Source organism: Lonchura striata, chromosome 1, assembly GCF_046129695.1.
Source record: "Lonchura striata isolate bLonStr1 chromosome 1, bLonStr1.mat, whole genome shotgun sequence".
Lineage (NCBI taxonomy): Eukaryota > Metazoa > Chordata > Aves > Passeriformes > Estrildidae > Lonchura > Lonchura striata.
The window spans coordinates 122478452-122502439 of record NC_134603.1 but is presented as its reverse complement, the minus strand read 5'-3'; the positions used below and the strand labels follow the sequence as shown (position 1 = coordinate 122502439).

At 40.4% G+C, this 23988-nt stretch overlaps 1 protein-coding gene and 1 long non-coding RNA gene across 2 annotated transcripts; one reads left to right on the top strand and one right to left on the bottom strand.

Annotated features, from left to right (window-relative positions):
• Window positions 1-4055: 4055 nt before the first annotated feature.
• Window positions 4056-6505, bottom strand: TRIL (TLR4 interactor with leucine rich repeats). Its single transcript, XM_021538179.1, has one exon. It carries the CDS (start codon window positions 6280-6282, stop codon window positions 4087-4089), a length of 2196 nt encoding a protein of 731 aa, XP_021393854.1. The 5' UTR covers window positions 6283-6505; the 3' UTR covers window positions 4056-4086.
• Window positions 6506-16656: 10151 nt separating this feature from the next.
• On the top strand, window positions 16657-23626 carry LOC110474629 (uncharacterized). The gene is made up of 3 exons (XR_002466112.2): window positions 16657-17233; window positions 20874-20993; window positions 22125-23626. It is a non-coding gene; the product is annotated as an uncharacterized LOC110474629 (long non-coding RNA).
• Window positions 23627-23988: the final 362 nt, after the last annotated feature.

The window sequence follows — 23988 nt, the reverse complement described above, 5'->3', positions numbered from 1 at the left end:
ACAATCAGAATGTTAGCTTATTAGTTAATAAATATCCTGATGAATAGACAAATATATATCCTGGAGCAGACTTTTTTTTTCCTCCCAAATCCTCATTTTTCAAATCTCTTCCAGGAAGGAGCAGAAAGGAGAAGGCACAAGAGACATGCATACTTTACCCAGCCCCTTCTTGTAAGGGTTCAAATGTTGATGATATTTCAAAATGTGGCACTTGCATTGCATTGTGAAAAGTAAACAGCACGGCATAAAGAAATCAACATTTTTATAAATTTAACTGTGCTATCTCAGGCTCTGATAGTCAAGCAGTGCTTTTTGACAAGGAGCATTCATCCACATGTAGACATTCACTGACACCATTGTACCTGTGTTCTCTCCAGATTGTTTCTCTCTAGCCCCATGCCATAACCTCAAAATTTCTAGGATCTTAAAGAGAAGTTCTAAGCATTTTCAATTCTGTTGATCATTAATAATTTCCAGTAAAGTTATATCATGTACAGAGAATTTTTATCTAATGTGAATAGCCTAGATTTTCTTAGACTGTGGTCAAGCTGAATGTCAAGACTGAGATTTTTTAAGCGGCTTCCCATCCTTGACTGTTTTTTCCTGCCTCTGAACTCCACAACCAATACTTGTGTGAGTTAAAGAGAACCAAAGAAACTGAGCCGGATGAAAAATAGGGGAGAGGGGAGGCGCTAGGAAAGGTTATTTTCCAGAAGGATCAGTTTCACAATTCACCTTCCAGCTGCACAACCAACCATGCCAGCTGGATGAAGTGAAGTCAGGAACTGAAGAAGGGGAGCAGGAGGTGACAGAGGCTGCTAAATCAGGCAGTGCTGACACTAGGGAAGCCCTGGTACCTCTTTCAGACTCCCCAGCAGCAGCCCACTTAATTTGATAGGGCGGTATTTTGGTGATTTTCAATCTTTGATATATACCATGTTCAGTAATTACTCAGCAGAACAGTTCACTCTTCCCTGAGCTGCATGGATTCCATGAGAGGACACAGCAGTAAAACTATTTCTGCTAGATGGATAAACATTTTGAGCACAGCTTGAGGGCAGATTCATCCAATTAGAAAGGGCTGTTTTTGCAGTCATTCTTTAGAAAGGAGCTTACTTTAAAAAAGACCCAGATACATATAAATACTACTGGTGAAAACAGAGCCATGTTATATTTACATTTTTCAGTCATTCAAGGTCACTGACATTTCTTTCCTCAACCACCTACTAGTACAGTTCCCTCCCTGCAAAGATGCTGCAAGTAATACTGTAAGTATTCCTAGAGTTACAGATTTGTGGCTTTAAAAAAATCAACAGCTTCATTGTTAACTCTTTTTGTTGTTGCTGTTGTGCAGATCCATGTATCTAATTCTCCTAGGCTGGAACAAAAAAAAAAAAAAAAAAAAAAAAAAATTCTCTTTCATTCTAGCATTTCTCCAGATGTTTGCAAAAATTGAAATAGAATCAGTGAATTCTTAATTAGAACAACAAGCATATGCTGAACAAGACATGCTGATATCATTAGTCTGATAATACTGAAAAACCCTCAGAACTGTAACTTCCAATGAGCATAAACTACTGGTATGATCCCACACACTCTTTTTTTCTTAATTTTCCTTATAAAGGATCAATAGTTCAGCACGTGATGTTACAGCACCTTATTAGCCCACCTTGAGACAGTGGTCTACCTGTTTCAGAACTGACCATTTTAGTTATTTTTCTGTTTTCACTGTCCACATATATTAAAAACAAAATAGGAAACATTCTACATGTTGTTTCATATCAAAAGATATGAAAAGAATAATAAGACATTGTCCACAATCCTTGTGCTCATAAAATGAAGAAGTTACAGCCAATCTATGATTGAAGAAGGATGCATGATGAGATACAAGGTAAGACACAAATTTTCTTTCAGCAAATGGATTTATTGACAATTGACTATAACCATGTACAGCATCTATGCATCTCCCATTGGAAGAATATCCAGTGATAGAGCTAATGTTAGTGTGATACACAGCTTTACTCAATAATCCCACTGTATTTCTAACAACAAACAGTGGTGTACTCCACAATTATACATGGCCAAAAGTATCCAGGTGTCCAGAAGAATAGAAAATTTAAATTCTTAACAAAAAATGAAACTTGATACTGCTCAATTTTAATTGCATTTAACATGGTTTCTATTGCAGTGAATTTTAATCTGTACACTGACAACAGAGTTTGGCCCCTGATATTCATGAAAACTACAGCCTGTCAAAATGAAATCCCAAAGGATTTCCTGCTACTGACCCAAGAAACAAGACTTTGATTTTTTCTTTCTCCATGGAAAAGACAAAGATTAAGGCAAATGATCTCTACACTCTCTCCCTCAGAATATAAAGTCTTTTCTCTCTATTCAGTCACTGAACTCCAACCAAAGGTACCAGTTACTATGGTATCTTTTGTAAACACTTGTTCATCTAAAAAAAATGAAAAAAAAAAAAAAAAAAAAAAAAAGATAAAACACCCAAATTGCTTACTTGCAATTATGGTAATAAACAACTTGTAGTCACGAACACCTCGGGTCAGCAATGAATGCATGATATTGAGACAAATGTCTCCATGGTACACTAACACTTCCTTTGAGCCATTCAGTTGCACAAGAGTTCATCTGAGGTTGCACATTAAATTCAAAGGAACAGAAGTTGTATCAATGGTCTCAACAATTTACCAACCTCCATCTAAAATATTTGCATTTAAAGTGCAATCCTGATTTGGATCTCTTTAACTAGCTCATTTGTAGACCACACAGAGGGAATTATTAATGTAAAATAAACCACCGAATTTTGTAATAACAGAACCACATTCTGTAAATATTTAGGAAAAAGTCTGAGAAGTAGAGAGCAACTGACCATAAAATGATTAGCATTGCTCTGAAACAAAAAGCAAAATCCTAATTTAAGAAAAAACCACAACAAGCAACAAACCAAAACAACTCAAACATTATATACTACTGCATAAGGGTTTAACTCTAGCATTACTCACTCAGCTACACAAAACACATAATCTAGATTAATACACAAAATATTTTATTTCACAGTGAGGGACATAAAGCTTCTAACTTTAGTAGGCAAAGGCTAGGAGAGAATTGCCTGTTAGAAAAAAGATTGTTTCACATTTCTGAATTATTCTCACCTATTATTGTTTCTGAAGTAAGGCACCAATGATTATTTATCCATCAATAGTTCACCTCTGCACCCACCCATTTAGAAAAGAAGATGGATTATGTGAGGGTCAGCGATCTGCTGACCATCATGGACCCAGACAACTACAGCACACATTAATGTGTACAAGTACCAAACAGTATTTATTCAAAAACAATTCAAAAATAGCTAATTTGTAAACATTCTACAAAAATATGTTAGTTTTTTCTTAGTGGTGTCAGTAATATATTCCTGTAGAACTAACCAGCTGCATTATTGTTTCTCGTTTACAGAAAAGTATAAAAGCACATTAATTGTGCAGATTAAATTGCCTCACATTCGGTTTGAGTTGAAACGGCACAGCCTTCAAACTATTCAGCAAACAGCCCTACATTTCCAGCCCTCCAGACAACTCCCTGGTTGCAAACAGTTCAATGAAACGATGACCCTCGATCCAAATTTTTGATTAGGAAGGACTGGTGCCTTGGAAAGACCTGTTCAAAGCTCCTCACACAGGGCCAGGCCGCTCACTGGAACTTGTTCCCAACCTGCAGTCGGAGGAAACCACCTGTAAAACAGCACACTTAAATTAACAGCTCTGAGTTCCCTTAAGGGAGGCGCTGGCTGCTGTTGGCAGTAGCTCCTGCCGTTTGCTCCTCACGGCAAGGCACGGTTAGCGCCTGTCAGAGCTTTTGCTGGGCTTAGAGACCATTCCTGACAAAACGGTGAGGAGCCGGCAGAAGCAACGCCGTCCCACGGGCAGGCTCGGCCCCGGCCCGCGGCAGGGGCGGCTGAACGCAGCCGCGGAGCCGCGCCGTGCCCTGGGGGCCGCGGCCCCGCGCCCGCACCGCCCCTCGCAGCGCGGCGCCCGCCCTCCCCGCGGCTGCCGCGGCGGCGGGCCGGGCTCAGTCGCTGAAGCGCTGCAGCAGGTGCTCGTCGCCGTGCCGGCCGCTGCCGCTGTCCATGAAGCGCTCGCAGGGGAACTCGATGAGGTCGGCCTCGCTGAGGGCGCAGGCGGCGGCGCCGCGGGGCGGCCGGTGGGACTGGAAGCCCGAGAAGTCGGCGGAGACTCCGGTGCCCATGGAGCGGAGCGGGCGGCGTGTGGAGTAGAGCTGCCGCACGTGGACCGGGGCCGCCTTCCGACGCCGACGGCCCAGCACCTTCTTGCGCAGCAGGCGGGCGGCCCAGGCGGCCAGAGCCGCCAGCAGCAGCAGCGCGTTCACCGCCAGCAGCACCAGCGTGAGCAGCTGCTGGTCGGGGCCGCGGGGCCCGCCCGCCGCCGCCGCGGTGCCGCCCTCGGGCAGGGTGACCAGCCCGGCGCAGTGGTCCCGCGGCGCCACCGGGCACACGCGGCCGCCCAGGACGCCCTCGACGCAGACGAGGTACGGGGTGTCCGGGCGGAGCTCCCGCAGCGTGGCCGCCGGCTCCCCGCGCTCCGGCAGGTACACGAAGCGCTGGAACTTGACGGCGGCGCCGAAGCGGTCGAAGAGGAGGCGGAATCGCGCCGGCCCCAGCAGGCGGGGGCTGCGGTGCGGCCGCACGGCCCAGCGCACCGTCACCCAGCTGGAGCCCACCGCCTCCACCGACAGGTTGTGCAGGAACAGCTTGTTGAAGTCGCACGGGTCGGACACCAGCGGCGGGACCCCGGGGGCACCGGCCCGTCGGGGCCACGCCGCCGCACTGGGCAGCGGTGCCGGCGTGGGGCTGGCGGCCATGGGCACCCCCATCATCAGGCGGGCGGTGGAGGCGGCCGGCGGTGACCCTGGGGGCAGCCCCGCTGCACTATTGTTGCCACCAAGTCCCTCGGGGGATGGCGGGGAGGGAGAGGCACCATCGGGGCAGGGGCCGCCGTCCTGCGGCAGGGCCAGCTGGCCATCCTGCAGGTAGTCGAGGTACTTGCCGGCCAGGGCGGGTGGCAGGTGGCACTGCACGAAGACGGTGAGCAGGCGGCCCTGGGAGTGCCAGGCCGCCAGCCAGCGCTTGAGGCCGCGAAGGCGGCAGTCGCAGCTCCAGGCATTCCCCTCCAGCTCCAGGCGGTAGAGGGCCAGGGTGGAGGCGAAGAGCTCGCCGGGGAGCGTGGCCAGTGCGTTGTCCCGCAGGCTGAGCTCCCGCAAGCGGCCGAGGCGGCCGAAGGCGGCCGGGTGCAGGGCGGTCAGTGCGTTGCGGCTCAGATCCAGTGCCTCCAGGCTGTCCAGCGGCTCCAGTAGGGTTGGAGGTAGGTGGCTCAGCAGGTTCCCCTCCAGGCGCAGCTCCTTCAGCGAGCCCAGCCCCCTGAAAGCATCCGGGGCCAGGTGAGACAGTCGGTTGCCGCTGAGTGAGAGCTTTGCCAAGCCGGGCAGGTGCTGGAAGAGCCCCCCTGTCAGCTGCCGCAGGCTGTTGCTGGCCAGCAGCAGGGTGTGGAGGGAGCGCAGCGGCCCAAAGATGTCTGGATGGCGAAGAGAGCTCTGCTGGTTCCCTGAGAGGTCGAGGAAGCGCAACTTGGCCAGGCCAGTGAAGGCACCCCGACTCAGCCAGCGGATGCGGTTGGACTCCAGGTGCAGATAGAGTAAGTTTGGCAGCCCTGAGAAAGTGGAATCGCCCAGCGAGCCCAGCTCATTGCCATCCAGTCGCAGTTTGACAAGGCTGTCGAGGCCAGAGAAGGAGGCAGCGCTGAGACGGCCGATCTCGTTGGCGTTCACGTAGAGGATGCGCAGCTTGGCCAGGGTGCTGAGCGTGCCAGGGGCCAGCGCTGGCAGCAGGTTGTTGCCCAAGTAAAGCTCCTCCAGCCGCTCCAGGCGCTCAAAGGCCTTGGGGTGCAGGGAGCGGATCCGGTTGTACTGCAGGTCCAGCCGCTGGAGCCCTGCCAGGCGGTGGAAGTCGAAGGCGGAGATGTTGGCGATGAAGTTGCCCCCGAGGCTGTAGGTGAGGATATCCTGCGGCTCGGCAGTCTTGGGCACGGAGCGTAGGCCCCGGTTGGTGCAGAGGAGGTGCTGGTGCTGCTGGCAGTCGCATGGCTCGGGGCAGATGGGCTCGGCCGCGGGCAGCAGCAGGAGGATGAAGGGGACGGAGCCCCAGAGCACCCGCGGCAGCACCATCAGGCGGACCCGGCGCGGCGCCCCCATCCCGGGATGAGCCGTGGGCTGCTTCCCCCGCCGGCTTTGTGTCTCTCCGGCATCCCCTCCGCCTCCTCCGCGGCTGCTAATGGGCCCCTCCTCTGCTCCGCGCCGGGCTGAGCTCCGCACCGGGCAGGCAGGCGCGGCGGCGGCGGCTGCAGGTCGCTGTGCTCGGCACCATGGGCTCGCCCGGGCCGGCCGGGAGCGCTGCCGGGCCGCCGCCCGGGCTCTGCCGCCCCTCGCGGCCCACGGGCTGCGGGGCGGCGGTGGCGGAGCCGGCGCGGCCGCGGGGGGCGGGCGCGCTGCGAGCGGAGCCGCTGCTCCGCCGGCTCTCCCAGGGGCGGAGGGGACGGGCGGGGAGGGGACGGCGGGCGGAGCGGGGAGCGGGAGAAAGACGAGCTCCGAAAGTTGCCGAGAAAAGTCAGCGGAAATTCGTACTTCCCACACTGTGCCCTGGGGGACCGGAGGATCGGATGGAGCGGGGGAGAGGGAGGACTGCGCGGCGGGGGGGCGGGGGGAGGAAGCCCGCGGCCGGTCCTGGCTCGGCTCAGCCCCGGCAGCGAGCAGGGGCGCAGAGTGGGAAAGCAGGAATTGGAACCGGCTGTGGCTGCCTCCCAGCCACATGGGTTGCAGATAGAGCTGCTCATCGGGGAGGGGGAAGGGAACAGCAGTAAACTAGACGTCGTCTGTCCACCCCATCTCTTTTTTTTTTTTTTTTTTTAACTTGTATTTAGAAACCTGCCAAAAGCAATACTTAACGGTTTACCACGGATTGAGGACTTTTCTTTGTGTTGAGCAAACGGCAATCAGAGGGCTAAACCTCCTGTAGCACATAAGGGAATGAATTTTCATTCTTTCTCTACACCGTCCTGCCCAGTAGGTTCCTCAGAACTCTGCCAGTGGGGATGCAATTGAACATGGCTCCGGTTCCATGAGGGGCTCGTCAGAACGACCCAGATGTTCTTCAGAAATTCCCGTTTTAAAGATTTTTCTTGCTCAACAACACACAAATTCAGAGCAAAAGGAAGGTGTTGGAAAGCATGCTGAAAATGAAACATAATGGGTACCCATCCTATAAATGACTTGCTTTTCTCTTGGGCATTTTTTATTTTTTTAGAGGAGTAAATAAGTGCCTTAGGACAGGAGGAAATGACTAAATACTTAGGAATATAAGATATCCAAGGATGATGAGGGAAAGAAGGTAATGACAAGCCTACCATGTTGCAAATTTAATAAATATGTTGGAAACTGATTACACATGAAGTTGTATGCAACTGCACACACTTAGAATATATTTCAGCACTAAAGCTGTGCACAAGCCCTGCTTCTTTCTCTTACCAAAAGGCAGAATTTAGATAGCTTTTGTGGGAGCTTTGTTTTAGTGGCTGTATCAACATGAGCAGGTAGCATGAGTGGTACTTTGTGATAAGGCCCAGTTGTCTGCTTTCATGTTTCTTTGATCTAACTCTGATTTGGTCCTGAAGAAACCTTGCTATCATACAGGCCTATTCTTAGCTTACCTTGTTTTAAATTTGTGTCCTAAATTGTTGATGTTTTCTGACTGTGGACTCAAGAGGCTTGTTTACCTCCTGAATGAATTAGAAATTTTCTGTTTAAATTATTTGTCACTACTGTATTTTGAACATGCTTGATTAGTAACATCATGCTTGATTAGTAAGTAATGCTTGATATTTTTCTAGAAATCAGTCTGAGTAAGTTTCACAAAAAGAACATTTTGCTAGCCTTTTTTATTCATTTTCCCAGGTTACTCAGAAACCTGTCCAGCATTTATGGTCATGATTTCAATGACCATGGGTTAAGAATTCAGACATTTTATCTCAGTCTTTTCCTTATTGACTATTTTTTCACTTTTCATCTTTTTCTTTTCAATACATCACATCATGTCTAATATAAAGTGAAAAAAAATTAGATATAGCTTTTCTTCTGCAAAGATTCCATATTTCTTTCCTCTTTTCTGAAGCCACCATGGTTCAGGAAAGGCATCCTGGCTCTGAAAGTTTTCTTTAATTCTGAACAAAGACTGACTAATGACACATTTGCTTAACTGGGGTGTACTTTAAATAGTGGAATTTTAGAAAACCATTAAACCATTCTGTATAATGGCATGCTTATTTTCTGTTCTTTTGGGTTATTATTTTGAAACATAGTTAAGCTTATAAGGGGAATTTACTAACTACCCTTCCTGTAGAAGCACCATTGATCTTTTTCTAGACATACGTCATTGCAAATGCTAAACATCTAAGTGAGATTTTTGTCTTATGTATTGCTTTTGATTTATGCCTGCTGAAACTTAGCCATTGTGATTATTTTCACTGTGTTTGGGGAATTATAAGTGGCAGGAATTTAAAAAAATGAACTAGTGATTCTTTGGAAGACAATTCATCACACACTTTTTCTCATACTGAAAAGATTTTATACCAGAAACAAAATAACAATTTCAATGGGTTTTTTTCCCTGTTTTTAAAAATTAATTCAAATAGGAAGTTTAATATTCAAAATACATTAGAAACAGTTGTTGAGATGAAAGATGCCACATTTGTTTTCCTACTTCGGAAGAGGAACTTTCCCATTGCTGTAGTTCTTGTTTCCTTATCCAAACAGGCAATAAAATTTTAAAACATGATTGAGAAGTAGTAATCTTTTTATACCCCAACCTACAAAAGCATAAATCCACCTATGAAAAAAATGGATATAGCAAGAATTAGAAGTAACCTATTCTTAAAAGCTTTAAGGATTACCTTAAAACATACCTTCATGGTTAAGATTTGAAGTCTGAGGACTTTGAAGGGCCAAGAAAAAAACAGTGAAATCAGAAATACTATCTTTCCACTGAGACATATCTATTCCTATGATAATTATGAGGAAAGTGACCTTAAATAAGGTATTGTTTCACAGCTAAATGGTAACCATATGTTTGTTATGCCTAATACTTCTGATTTTCTTTTTTTGGTTTGTTTGGGGTTTGTTTTTTTTTTTTTTTTTCCCCAAGAGATATTTTTAGGCACTGGTGAGAGGAATGGTGATTGAAAGTGGACACATTTGTAGGCAGAATGCAAAATGGAGTGAAATAAGCAGCATGCTCAATGTAGCCTATCCTAGTATACACTGACTACGGCAATGCCCACATGAGAAACTTCCATTAAATAAAATTAATATTTCTTAACACTGGAATAAGGGAACTGGTGCTGAACTGGTAAGTTTGAGGGCTGGTATCTGATAGATTTATGTAGTTGCCAGGAATGGTAACTAATTATCTGTAGCTAAATCTCGAAAGAAGAGTATTTCGTCTGGTCTATTGAATTTTTCTGCCCACTGTACATCACAAATGTTTTCATCTGGACTTAAAAAAAATGATTCTAGAAGTGTCAGCTTTGAACTTTCTCACCAAACTATCTGGCTTCATAGAAACTTTATTCAACCTCAGGGTCAAAATTTCTCTTTAAATGAATAAAAGTTTCTGTAAGGTGATATAGCAGTGTGTTAATTGGTTACAATATAAGAACTTAATTTGAAGTTATTTGACTTACACTATCATAGGAAATTCTTGTATACAACATTACTCCATGGGTCATGCCAAGTTCCCCTGAAGTAAGAACAAGGAAAAATGAACATACCACACCATCCCTGTTCTTCAGCTGATGAAATGTCACTGTATGAATCTATACTTTTACAGTTATTTTTACTTTTCAAAGGGATAAAAGTCTTGAGGAGCATTGTGAAGTATTAACAAAACTGGTTCATACACCATCTTTTTTAGTGGCTCCTACAGCACCTTTTAAGTAGTCACCAGTTTTTTGATATTGCATATGTCAGTGGAATATATATATATATATGTGTGTGTGTGTGTGTGTGTGTGTGTGTGTGTGTGTTTGATGCAAGTACTATTGTATAAGAAAAATAGGAGAATTCTAGTGCCAAAAGTGCTATTTTTTTTCTTCGGAATTGCACAAACAGTTCACCTATATTGTGTAATTTAGGTTGGTTGTGCTTACCGTAAATAATTAAAATTTTAAATAAACCTTTTCCTGATACCATGGTTTGTGTGTAATGAAATGTGACTAGCTGCATCCAGTTCTTCAGGAATAAAGCATGAATCTCAGGCAGCAGCTAATATTGTGTGCCTGTTCAGCTCCACAGGAGGAAGTCTACCAGATGTTTTATAGATATCTGCTCCTATCATCCATAGAAGTCTGTGGCCTACAAAACTGTGCTGCAAATATCTTCGATCTTTTCAGAATAAACATCTTAGTAAGGTATTTGTAGTTTTTTGACATATGATACCATTGTGTGCATGCTTTGTCAAGCAATCAAACCCCACTGGATTTCGTGGTGTAGAATTTTCTGGATTTCATATAGTGTAGAATTTTCCTCTTTGACTTCCTCTGGGCAGGCAGTTCCAGAACTTTGTGTTGAATACAGCAATTGCTTCCTTTGTGCATATCAGTTTACCTGCCAAATAATTCCAAATCTGTTTTTTGGAGTTTCCCTGCCTGAACCACATGAAACCAGTTGTAGTTATATCCTCAGGTACACTGTATTCACATGTTCTCTCTGCAAGTGAAAATAAGCTAGCTCAATCTATACACTTAAATGCAAATCAAGCAGTGGATGATGTTGTTGTAGTGTCAGTGTTTCATAACAATAAATGGAGAGTTAAGTGTCTGTGTACTTCTGTGCAGTGATGTCTGCCAGTATGTATCACTTACAGAGGTGAGATTCACTGAATCATACTTTCAAAAGTCTAAGTGATTATTTAGCTAACATATTTGGCTTTATCCAACACTTCTTTCCTGAGGAAGAAAATCCTTAATGGAAGTACATACTTTTTGCATGGTACAGCATCTGTGATGGTAAGAAAGGCGAGAACCCTACTTGTGTCACGACAAGAGTAGTGTAATTTATGTAAAACAAATGCATATGGAGCTTATGCAGGGCCAATTAGCTGTTGCAGTGTCTGCAATTCTTTCACATGATAATCTATCCATTTTTATATCCAATCTTTGAGCTGTTGTTAGACCAGTTTTTCCATAATGGGGTAACAAATCAGGCAAGTGTTCTTGCAAACATTTTCTTCTTCTCTTTCTCCATAAAAGGATATGTGTGCATATGGCAATCTCTATCATAGTGGTTAATACCCTTGACATGTTTTTAGTGTGATAGATTCTGTTCCTATAATCCTATAATTTGGAGGGTCTGTAGCAGAAAAAAAACCTAAACAAAATGCTACTTTGACCAGTACATCTATTACTAATTGGTAAAACATGTTCTGATAGATATGCAGAAAAAGAGAAAACATTCACTGTTTGATGTAATTTTCCCGCATCAGGTTAGAAGGGATTGCTCAGTGCCTCTTAGCCCAGCCTTCCGACTGGTTTCTCAGGGCTCTGAAAATTCTCCAAGGGTGCATAATCATGGTGTCTCTCATTAGCTAGATGAAGACAGCAGAGCTCTCTTACAGCTAAACAAATCCTTCTATTTAAGTCACTCCTCATACTCTGGGGAGCTTCAGCCTCATGATTATCTGTGGGCCTCCACTGTACTTTCGTCTGTAGATCAATGCTGTTGTTCTTGTATTGGGGCAACCAAAATTCCCAATGCCACTAAGATGATTAAGGAACTGGAACATCCATTGAATGAGGACAGGCTGAGAATGCTCGAGGTTTAGCCTAGAGAAGAGAGGGTTCAGGGGGATCTCATCAATGTGTGGTAATACTTGAGAGCAGAGTGCAGAGGGGGTGGAGCCAGCTGCTTTTTGGTAGTGCTCAGTGACAGGACCAGAGGCAGTGGGCATAAACTGGAGGCTCTGTATGAACATCAAGAGCCACTTCTGCACTGTGAGAGTGATGGAGCACTGGCACAGGCTTCCCCCGGGAGCTGTGGAGTCTCCATCCTTGGAGATATTCAGAAGTCAAATGTACTGTTCAATGACTTTGCATTTGCCTTTGTTCAGTTTCAAGAGCATTCTCTTGTCTTTTTCCTCCAGTCACTTGAGATCCCTCTGAAGATCACCCTTGTCCTTCAGCCAGTTGGGTACTCCCTCATGCTTCATCATCCATGATGCTCCAGAATATGCACTCTGTCCCATTCTGCTGCTTGTTAATAAAGATGTGAAAGAGAATTAAATGATGTTAAAGAGTGGATAAAGACCCACTTTTGATATCTGAGGAATGACAATAGTAACTGTCTACAAGTTAGACTTAATATTACTGATCAGAACACAATTTGTATGAGAATCCAATTGATTTTCCATCTACTTTATCCATTTATTTAGCCTGTGTCTCACCAATGTTGCTATAGTGATATTACAGGACACTATCAACAGCTTTGCTAAAATCAAAGTAAACATCATATATTACTCATCCTTTGCCCACTCGCCCTTAGTGACATTATCACCAAAGGCATTTAGGTTGGTTAGACCCAGTTTATCCTCAATGAATCCACACTGGGTGTTTTCGGTCACCTTTTGGTCCTTTATGTGCTCAGAAATGACATCTCAGAAGGCTTATTCCAGAACCCTCCTAGGAGCAAGGCTGAGTGGCACGTGGCAACCTGGTTCCTCATTGCTCTCCTTGAAGATGGCCTTTTTCCAGTCATTGGGACCTCCCACAATTCCTATAATCTTTTGAAGACTGTGGAGAGAAGCCTTGCAATGCAATCAGCCAACCAAGACAGTTGATGGGCCTATCTAGGCCCATGGACTTGTATATACACAATTAGCTTTAGTATTTTCTGATTTTTGTGGATTCTAATCATTGTTGTGGGCAATGCTTTACTCCTACAGACTCTGCTACTGACATGAAGGAGCAGGGACACCTAAGAAAAAGCTTTGCCAATAAAAACAGAAGCACAAAGGCATTTAATACCTCAGACTTTTCCATTTCATTTATCACTAGATCCACTGTCCTGTTAAACAGCCACCTCTTCACCTCTTCTTTCGTTTTTGTTTTTGTTTTAGTTTTTGTTTTTTGGGTTTGGTTTTGGTTTTGGTTTTGGTTTTTAGTTTTGTTTTTGTTTCTGTGGTTTTATTTTTTTGTTTTGTTTCTTTTTTGCTGCTGGTATTGAAATCTTCCTTATTTTTTGTTTTCATATCTCTAGGTAGTTTTGGATTCTGCTGAGCCTCGGTTCTCATACCTCCCTGTTCAGATAGTGTGTCTCTCAATTCAAGTAGTCTGTTGCAAGGTCCATCTCTTGTTGTCTTCTGCCATACTTGCTTGTTTTCCTGAGTGTTAGGAAGGACCATTCTTGTGCTTTGATAATGTTATCCTTGAAAATCATCCAGCTGTTCTTGGCCCTGTTGTCCTTCATGGCAGTATTCCACGTGTCCTGACATACAGGTCCCTGAATGAGGCAAGATCTGCCTTCTTGAAGGCCAGGATAGTAATTTTTTAGATTAATCTTGCTCATTTGACTCAGGATTTTAAACCCCGTAATGCTGTAGTCACTGCAGCTAAGGTTTCCCTCAGCTTTCACAACCTCAACTGATTCTTGCTTCTTCATGGAAGCAGGTGCAACAGAGTACCTACTTAGTTTGTCAGTAACTTGTATCAAAAAATTGTCATCAGTATGTTCTCCCCACTTAAATAATTTTAAATAATTGAAATATATGTACTAGACCCTGAACTGGAGTGACTTAGCCTACCTTTGACATTATTAGACCCATGTGCTTGTATGTTTTCATAAATAAATATCTGACCTCAAGTCCTAGAGGGTTTTTGAGAAACTATTTAAGCAGGACAAAGTTTTGGTTAGAAAGACTGACTGGGTCATCAGTTTTAGGCATGTGCTGTCAAAGTGTGTTGTATGAGTTCGTTTGCATCCTTTTGAGAAATTATTTCAGCGTTTTTTGCGCCTTTTGCTTATACTGGAAGAATGAGAACATTCTGGTTCTACTAGGCAGACTTCCAATTTCTGATACAACTTCTTCCTATTTAGTATGCATTTCTTCCTGAGGGTCTAAATTACCCTTTAATTTAAAAAAAAACTTTACTTATCTTTGGCATTTATTGTTCTGATATTTATGGAGACCCTAGTCCTGTCTCTTCAGGCTGTTTTGCTGTGATAAACAGTCCAAGCTGGTTTAAGCTGCCATACAGAGATAGGTTCTTTATTCCTTTGATTCCCAGATGCCAATCTATCTCATCTCTTTTTTAATTACTCTTTATTGGATATGAGTGATAGAAATCTACACCAACTCCAGATGAAATCTGTTTAAATCCTGAAGAGAGTTTCATATGCTTAAAATTATGCTCACTTTGAAATCACTTAAGGCCATTTCATTCAACCCCCTTCACTAACTTGTTCATTTGTGTCATGTATAAACAGTGAAAACTAGATTTAATTGAAAAATTGCTAAGATTTTGTCACTTTTTTTAATACCAGATTTTTGCTATATTTTGTGGTATGTGGTACCAAGAATCATAGTTTTTAATGAATATGGGCAGAATGGCAGTGCTACATAATCCTTCCATCTTAAGCACTGAGCATTTATGCATAAATTGACCTGTGGACATATGTGTGTTTAGTGGGAGAAACATAAACACTTTGCCTTAACACCGTAGACAACAAGCCTTTGAAGCGGTCACATACATATTTTTTAATCCTGCATTAAGGGTTGTTCTGTGCAGCCAATTAATTTGTGTAAGAACCTCAATAAGATGTTTTTAGAGTTTTTCAAAATATTTCTAATTAAAATGAGGGGACCTATACAATTGAAGTGGAAGCAAAAGCATTGTGGACCTTATATTCTTTTATTTTTATAAATATTTGCATTTTTATTACACAGTACTTAATACCACATGGTGAAATGTGATATTGGATCAAAGCCCTTGTTCACGCTGTAGCTGAGACTTGTTTAAAATGGCTGATTTATTTGCAGTATTCCATGATACTCCATACTGTTGAGCTAAACATATTCCAGTTAGCTCCAAATATATGATATTGTCTGGAATTGTGGACAAAAGAAAGGCTTGCTATGACATGTAGTTTAATGTATAGAGCTGGTGATGAAAGAGCTGTAAGAACATCTAATAAAAATAAGAAGGTACTCTGATATTCTCAAGGTCTGGGAACAAATAGGCTAGATGACAATATTCTAAAGTGGGACTAAATGTGGCTGGATGACTTAAAACTGATCTGTGTTGGTAGCTGTTTTATAACTTGGCAGGTTTATCAGCTTTGGTTCTGCAAGGATTTATCCTCTGCTGTGCATTATTATGTGTCATTAAAAATTTGGATGATGGAACAGAAAATGCTTATTTAATTTACTGGCAATTCTGCACAGAGGAAGAGCTGCAGATATTGGAGGGCACTGTCAGAGATGACAATTAATTAAACAATTAAATAATCTAAGGGAAAAAAGTAATTCCCCAAAAAGAATGTGGTGAAGAGAGAATCTAGGCAGGGGGAGTTGTAAGGATGATGAGTGTTACAGCAGTTCTGATAGTAGGAGAGGGTTTATTTATTGTGCATGTGTGTAGTTTTCACCACTGTAAGAAATCTTATCTTAAAAACATGCTGAGAAGACAAGAATTACTTTTATTTTTTGGGTGGTTAACTGAGAGCTCAGTAATTTCTGAATGTCTAAATTGAGAGTCTCATCACCTGGCTTATAGTCATAATTTATGTAGTATTTAAATATTTAGTATTTAGCTTCTGCTAACTGAACTTCCACCTTTATTTTAGAGGTCACTCCTTTTGAAAATCAGGCTTTCCAGATGTTTTAAATTATACAGCCATCAAATTAAGGACTCTAAAGTTGTGGGGGTTGGGGGTTGATCTGTGATAGAGACAAAGATAGAAACAGCTATGGAATACTTACATGGAAGCATGTAAGTATTTGGACTCCAAAAATGCTTTTTCTCCTTAACCCTTCCAGTCAGTGTCTCCTGTATAATTTGACTTCAATGTCCTGTTCATAGCAACCTCTTCAAGGCTTTGAATTTCCATGCCACTAAGCCAAGATCCCTGCTTCCTTCATAAAGAGCTATGCAATACTTAATATCAAAATATATGGAAATACATATGTACATAAATTCTGACAAGGTTTAAAGGCTTGGTTTCTAAATTCTGAAATTTCTTAAGATGTTTAAATTTTAGAATTATAGAATATTTTAATGTGATTTTTTTTTTTAATTGTTAATTGAAGTTCTTAACATTTAAAGTGCTCTGTAGTTCCTGGAGTACTATAATTCTCTTCATACACTATAAAATAAAAGATCTAAATAGCTAAGTAACTCTTTTTGTTTTCCATATCAGATTGTGGAGAACAATGCTGGTTTTTTTCCAGGTTTCACATGATAATTGATGATCCAACTTGAAATTCACAATCTTCTGGTAAGTCTGAAGTTACTTGGAAAGTAGATTTGGGTTATATTCTAAAGTATGGAGTTTTTTCATTAAGAACTCTTACATATGTCTCATCTAGCACACTGGATTTACAATGTTAATTTCTGTAGTCCTATGTATTATAGTTTTTATCTCTGTAGCCTTGTACAATATGAATAATGTTGAAGAGTCTTGATAGGGCTTCTGCCTAGTCTTGTTCAATTAACCACTGTCAAATTGTCCAAAAACAAATCCCTATTTCAGATTAATTCTGAATATTTAGATGGCTACACCAGCAGTTCTAGCAGTGTCATTTTAGCTCACTTGTATTTTTCTCCCACCCCCCACTGCCGTTTGTTTTACATTCTGGATAGGGGTTTTGCGCAAAATTAGGAAAATAACCCTGTACCAAAATTTACATCCTGAAAGCAATAAAACTTAATAGAAACCACATTTGTGATGGGCTGCTTGTTAACTGTAATCTATAGGATCACTGCAAACATATTATGTAACAGATATCTCATTCTTAATCAATGCAGGTTGAGAAAGTTGGCTTCAGAGGCAGAGGAAGCGAATAGAGGCAGAAAGGAGGGCTACGACTTAAGGGGAGAATCTGGTAGATTTATATTTTTATGATATTTTCAGGTTACTTGTTGAGGAATGCCATCATTCTGCTCTGTTGTTTCTTACTGTAAATTGATTATTTGATTGTCTTGGTATTTCATAAATATTTTTATATTGCAGTGGCTTATTAATAGCTGACCTACTGTTAATTGTACAGGAACTTGTGTAACACAACCCAGTGCTGTCCAGTATAAATGAGTGGAGACTGATCTTTAGAAAAACTTATATACCTAGAATCTCAAATTAAACAATAGACTTGAGCCTGTAGTATAACATACTACTATGCTTGCTGTACTTTCCCCTACTTTTCTTACAGGAAAGTGCAGTAAGCATAGAATATTTGCTTTTTAATGATTTTTCTGTCTCAGTGACTTCTCTCTTAAGCTGAATATAAACTACATTTTAGACCAGACCTTCAGTTGGCATTATTTGCCATACCGTTACAGGCTTTTCCTTACATGAGTTTAAGTGCTGGTACATCAGCGTGCAACATTTTTACTCAATCTCTCCTGTAAATATTTTAAAATCTTCTATAACCTGGAGAGACTGAGTTATGTATGAGGCCAAATTACAATAAAAATGAAATATATTCAACAAAATTAGTATTTTTTCCCCAATGGTAATATTAGGTAGTATTACCATGTTCAAGGGTTGAAATATAGTAAGAAAGGTGGAGAAAAATTGCAGCTTTTCACTTATTCTGAAAATTCTGTAGAATAAAAGTGTATCTGAAGGAAGTAATTAATTTAGAATTCCTGGGGACTTCATCCTATATAATAGACATGATAGCCAGATACAAGAGGTTTAACATTCAGCAGGAATTACAGTGAAAGCCTGTATTAAATATATACACTATATGTAGTGATAGAATTGTTCAAGCACACTATTAAAGTTGCTAATAAAAGACTAAGCAGCTTAAAACCATTGTAAAGTAAAAAACTTTGATTTATTGCATCACTTCAAAAATTTAAGGAGGGAGGACTTTCTTCTTTCTTCTTCAGTGTTCCTGTCTTAAGAACAGCTTTGTGTTTTGGAGTTCTCCCCTCCACCTTGCCTTCTTGAGCCACCTTTACTTTAAAAATCTTGGTTTACATCAGGTATTATGAAAAAAATATTTACTACTGATAAGGCACTGGAGGCTGATGAGGCACAGGAACAAGTGGCCAGAGAGGCTGTGGATTCCCCATCCCTGGAAATGTTCAAGGCCAGGTTGGATGGGGCTCTGAGCAACCTGGTCTAGTGGCAAGTGTCCCTGCTTATGGCATTGGGGTTGGAACTGGGTGATCCTTAAGGTCCCTTCCAACCCCAATGCCATTTTATGATTCTATGAAGTAAATAAAACCTTCCTCCATGGGCTGTTACCTTTTATTTCCATACTTGAAATATCATGTGAAATATAATTTTGTGTGTAGAAGAAGTGCTACCCTTCTGCAAGATGATTATTCTCTTTTCCTGATAATAATGAACAGTGCAATTTTCTACTAGGTCATAAGAAATTGCGAATAGCATAGGTATTTGAAATTTATTTATATAAGAATTTTGAAAGTTAAAACTACTAAACCCAAACTAAAAGGATAATTGTATTTATAATTTAGAAAATAAATATCTGAAGCAGAAGGAATGAAAGAATTTCCATCATTTGCCACTTGGCCATTAAGGCTGTAAACTTTTATGTCACACAAGAGAATCTTTCAAATTTTCCCATCTCAATGAAAATTCTTTTCTTTCTCTATTTCAGAGTTGTCAAGTTCACTAGTAGAATAAACACAAAGTAGGATGCTTGGACTCCTTCAGATTTAGGCATCTCATGTAGGCAAAGTCAGTGGTGTGAGGTCAGTTTGTCCCCTGATTTAGTAAAAGTGAGAGTCTCTGGTCTTTTTCCTATTTAAAAGGCCCGGTTCTGGCACCTGAAAAATAGTTGCTAGGCTAAAGAATAAAATAGACATTCTTCTACAGCTATGTCTGTATTTAAAATGCACATATTGTAAGAAGTGGAGTAAGAATATACAGACTTTAATCAATGGACAAATACGCAATAATGACCAAGTTTCTGGGGGAAAAAAGGAAAGAAACAAGACTGTAATTGTGTGCAAAGAGCTTTAGGTTATTATTTCAATTGAAAAAGGTTATTTAAAAATGTACTTGGGTAAGAAAATATGCAAAATATTGGACTGAATATTTCTCCTGTTGGCTTATTGAACTTTAGCTGTCCTCACACATGACAGTGATGCTGCTATATAAGAAGAGAATGGTTTCTGAGGCCAACCCGAGGCTATGTGTACAGTGTTGTGAAGTAGGGTTGTTGCTCTAATCCCAACTCATATGTCAGTTGGAAATAAAAGAGAATTCATTCTGTCAAAATACTGTAGTAACAAGCAAAAACTAAAAAAACATTTGCAGAGGAATATGCAGAATAATGTATTATCCTACTGTAGCTATGAAGATTTCCTCTTGTTCAGTAAATTTTCTCTTTTATTGTTTTTTCTTATTTTTATTTTTTCTCCCTCTTTTTTAACATATGTTTAGCATATTTCTCCCCCCTTTTTAACAGACTTGGTTTTTACACCCTTCTGAATTATTTCCTTAGATTTAGCTATAAATATGTATTTTCTGGAAATTAAAGTTGTTTTGACAATAGAGGAAGATTAATAAGCTCTTTATGTGTCACTACTAGCCCTTCGCTGTGCAGCCTGCTCAGCTATTTCTGTTGGCACTTAGCAGAGCTGGAGTTTTGCCTAGAGTAGCACAATCTTTTTATGTGCTGGAGAAAAGCTAGTCACCACTTCAGCTATATGATATGCTGCCTACTGCTATGTAGGGACACAGTTGCAGTATTTGTGACAGTGCCCTCATCTCTAAAGCTCTGTGATGTCCACACTTTATAACTTTTTTCAGAACAGTTCTCTGTATTCCTGGTTTTTATGTGTTTTGATGGTTTCTTTCAGCTTCTTACTCTCAGTCAGTGCCTGACTTGACTACTTGCTTAGAGTTGTCATGCCAACTCTCAAGCTTGAAAACTGAAGTAGAGAGAGTATTTATCCTTTTTTTTTTTTTTTTTTTTTTGTGTGAAGTACTCACTTCACAGTTACCAAGCTGCATGAACTGAATGCATAAGTATGGTAAACAGCTCTGTGACACTGGTCTGACACTTCCAAATATCTGTTTCTATTTTGTGAAGACTTTGAACATCCTTTATTCCTGCTGCTTGTCTGCATGCTGAAAACCAGGAGAACTAAAAAAAAAATCAATGATGTGGGGAAGGAATTTTATAGACAAGTTGTCACATTTTTAATTAAACTGAACTGCAAATATATATCAAATACCCTACATAAAAGTATATGTTTAAAAATCCATGAGTCTGTTCAATCTTTTTGAAAGTCAGATATTACTCAAACTGATTCACTTTTCATGACAAGTCAAGCAATATTTATGTGTATCAGCTTTCCAAGTAAACAAGTGAAAAATACAAGAGAGGTACAGGAAATCAAAAATGCAAACTCTTAAGTCCTTATATGGAAGTCAGCTGCAATCATTATGCTTTTTAGTAATGTACGTAACAAATACATAGTTCAATGAAGAAACCTGTTCTCTTAAATTAACAGTAGTTTTAATAAGTTTACTGTAATTGACAGATACATTCAAGGGTGAATTGCATTGGAAGATATAATGTGTTTAAAGGAAATTGCTTTAAAAAGGAAGAAACATGGAAATTTCATTTTTGGTAATATTGCTCTGTGGAGATCCCTGTGGAGGTAAGTTTGCTCTAGTTTTCACAGGAACCACCTGTATGGCTTGTGTACTATTGTATCCATCTTCTGCTTTTCTTAAGTTAAAAAATATTTCCTTTTAACTTAGGAAATAATTTGAAGGAATAAATGGAATTAATCTTTTATTTGAAATTGAGCTTTCCAGGCTGCAAACTGTTATTGAGAACATGCTTTTATTTTGTATTGAGTTTTAGAGAATCAAATAAACTGGCTTAGCCTTTTCAGAATTGTTTAATAGTAAAGTTTGCTTTAACTGAGCTTGTTCTAAAGTGGAAGGCTTTTATATCTCCTTGGAAAAAAAAAAAAAAAAAAACAACCCAAAAAAACCTGAGTTATCCAAAGAAGCTTTAACTTAGTAGACAGCTGGGTTCCAGAGCTGTACTAAATATTATCTATACTTTGACAACCTTGCAATAATCTCAGATAATTTAACTCCAAATACAGGAGACTCTGCAGTTTATCTTGACTTGCTCTGGCCCTTTATACAGACAGAGGAGGAAAGGTAATTGCATTTGTTGAGAACTTCAGGCCTTAGTGGTTGTGGATAACTGCAATAGATGTTAAATCTAAAAGGATATAGAGACCATTTGTAGCTCTTCAGATGCCTGTAAAAAAGGCCAAGTTACAAACTGCCATAGGAAGAAATATGAAGCATTGAAAATATCTTGGGATCCTGCGGTAACACAATCTTTGACCAATAGTTTCTGCATGATCTTTAGAAGTGTGTATATGGTGTATATGTAGATGCTAAAGCAAGAAATCCCTGACAGGATTTATCCTTCTGCTCCCAGTTCTGATGCCTTAAGTGGGGATATGAACCATCCTTGGGAGGCTTTAATACTTTGAGGAGCACCAGCACAGCCCATCTTGTTTATTTCATCTAATGCTTTCTATCCTAATACTTGTCCTTGATGAAACAGGTAATAAACCACATAAAAACAGATGATCAAGCAGCAAGATGACCAAGAAAGATTGTTTACATTCTATGTCTGCCAAGAGGAAATAAACTCTAGTCTTCTATTCTAGGAATGCAGCTTTTAAAAAAAAACAAAACCTTACTTTCACATCATCTCCTTGGTACTTCCTTTATACTGAATTTTATGCATTTTTTCCTAGCTAGATTTATTGTAAGAAGACCCTGGGATGGGATGAGACAGAGGCAATTAGAAGAGCTAATCAGCTGGAATGCTGAGAACCATTGCTTTGGAGGCCTCCCATCCACGCGGCACCGTCAAATGCACTTTGCTCAGCAAAGGACAGCTTGTTTGTTTTGGCCATGCCTCATGTGAGCAGAGATATGAAGAGCCAGGGAATCTAACTGGATAAAGAACATCTACAAATGATGTTCTCTTAATGTGTATTCTATCCAAAAAAGCCTTGATGTTTGTCTCAACTCTGGGCTTAGCTGCACAGGCAGGTTCATTCAGAATTAACATTGTTTCCTATAAATAAAGGGGGTCAAGAGTCTATTTCATGCTAACCCCAGCGTAAACTATTTCTAAAAACAAAAAAAAAAAAAAAAAAAAAGAAAAAATATTGTCTGATATATGTAATTCCATTATGAAACTAATTTTAAAAATTGTTTAGAAGTTTAGTTAAGTTTTTTGTCGTTTGAATCTTGCCTATATTTCTGTGTGTGTGTTTTCTAGGGTAAGAAGATGGACTAATTTTGCAATCTATCAAGAGAGTATGAGAAATAAATTGCCTGCTGCCCCATGTGACATAGAGGCTAAAAAGTTAAATATAAAATTTTGAAGAATATGCTAGGTGACTTTAGAGAGGTAATGCGGTCATATTGCTGCAGAAGGAGATATTTGTTACCAGTTCTGTGAATTAAGTTACAGTCTAAGACAAAATAATTTGCCTTTCAGTTTGATAATCTTTTTCTTAAGCAGAAGCATCTTTTTAATTATTTACTGTCATGAATAGCTGGTTATTACAGTTGTATAATTTCTTCATTCTGCATGAATTTTCATTCTGTACTCTGTTGTAAGGTGGAATAGACACAATCTTTAAGTTGTTTCCAGAGAGAAAAATAGATACAATTTTAAGAACATAGAGTTGGAGAAAATTTGCTTTTGGGACAAATTCACATTTAATTCAGTTGCTTGAAAGCATAAGCTGAGTTTTCTGTCTTGTACATGTGCTTTGCATGGAGTTGATAGCTGATATCATGTCCAAGGAGATATTACTGTAATACCTTTTATGAATCTTCTGTCTCATAGATTCAACTCTTGATAGAGATTTTGTTCTCTGCAGCCTTTTTCTAAGCTAAGAGAAAAAATAAATCTATCACAGAATGACCTATAGTATTTTATATTTATGATAGTCTTCAACAAGGTAAGCAATAAGTTAACAGCCAGTACTTCACAGTCTAGAAACTGCAAACATTTGTATCTGTATGTCCCTTTATGTGAATTTGCATTTGTTTGGTAAATTAAGATAATATTAAATTAAGATTCTAATTCTTATGTATTGTACTGCAAACTATTTTCCTCTCAAAGCTGTTTAACATTTATACCATTGTTGCAAATTTAATTTTACGAATCACAGAGTTTTAGTATGAATTATTACTTGTACAATACACCACAATAAACCAACCAATTAAGCTTTCCTAATTGACTTTCTGCACTGACTGTTGTTGGGTTGATTCAAACAATTTTTCCTCTCTTTTTTGTTGCTTTCATATTTTATGCAATGGATTTTTATGATTTGGCTTCCAGTTTTTTGAGATTCTTTGATCTCCTGTTTCTGTTAAACTTACCAGGAAAGAATATGTATGATCTGTCCTGGCTCTTAACTGCTGTAAGTAAGACCAGGGTACCATGTTTCCAGATTATGGAGAATATATTAGAAGACAGTGAGATTTCAAATATATTTTCATCTTTATGTGTAGTGTATTTTATCCCCTCTGTTTTTCAATATTGACATTATATTTAAATAACAAAAAGTCTTTTTTCTCCATGACTATTATGCGTCA

Bases quoted from the DNA above. Each gene is read 5' to 3' on its own strand.
- TRIL (XM_021538179.1), bottom strand. From the start codon at position 6,282: ATGGGGGCGCCGCGCCGGGTCCGCCTGATGGTGCTGCCGCGGGTGCTC.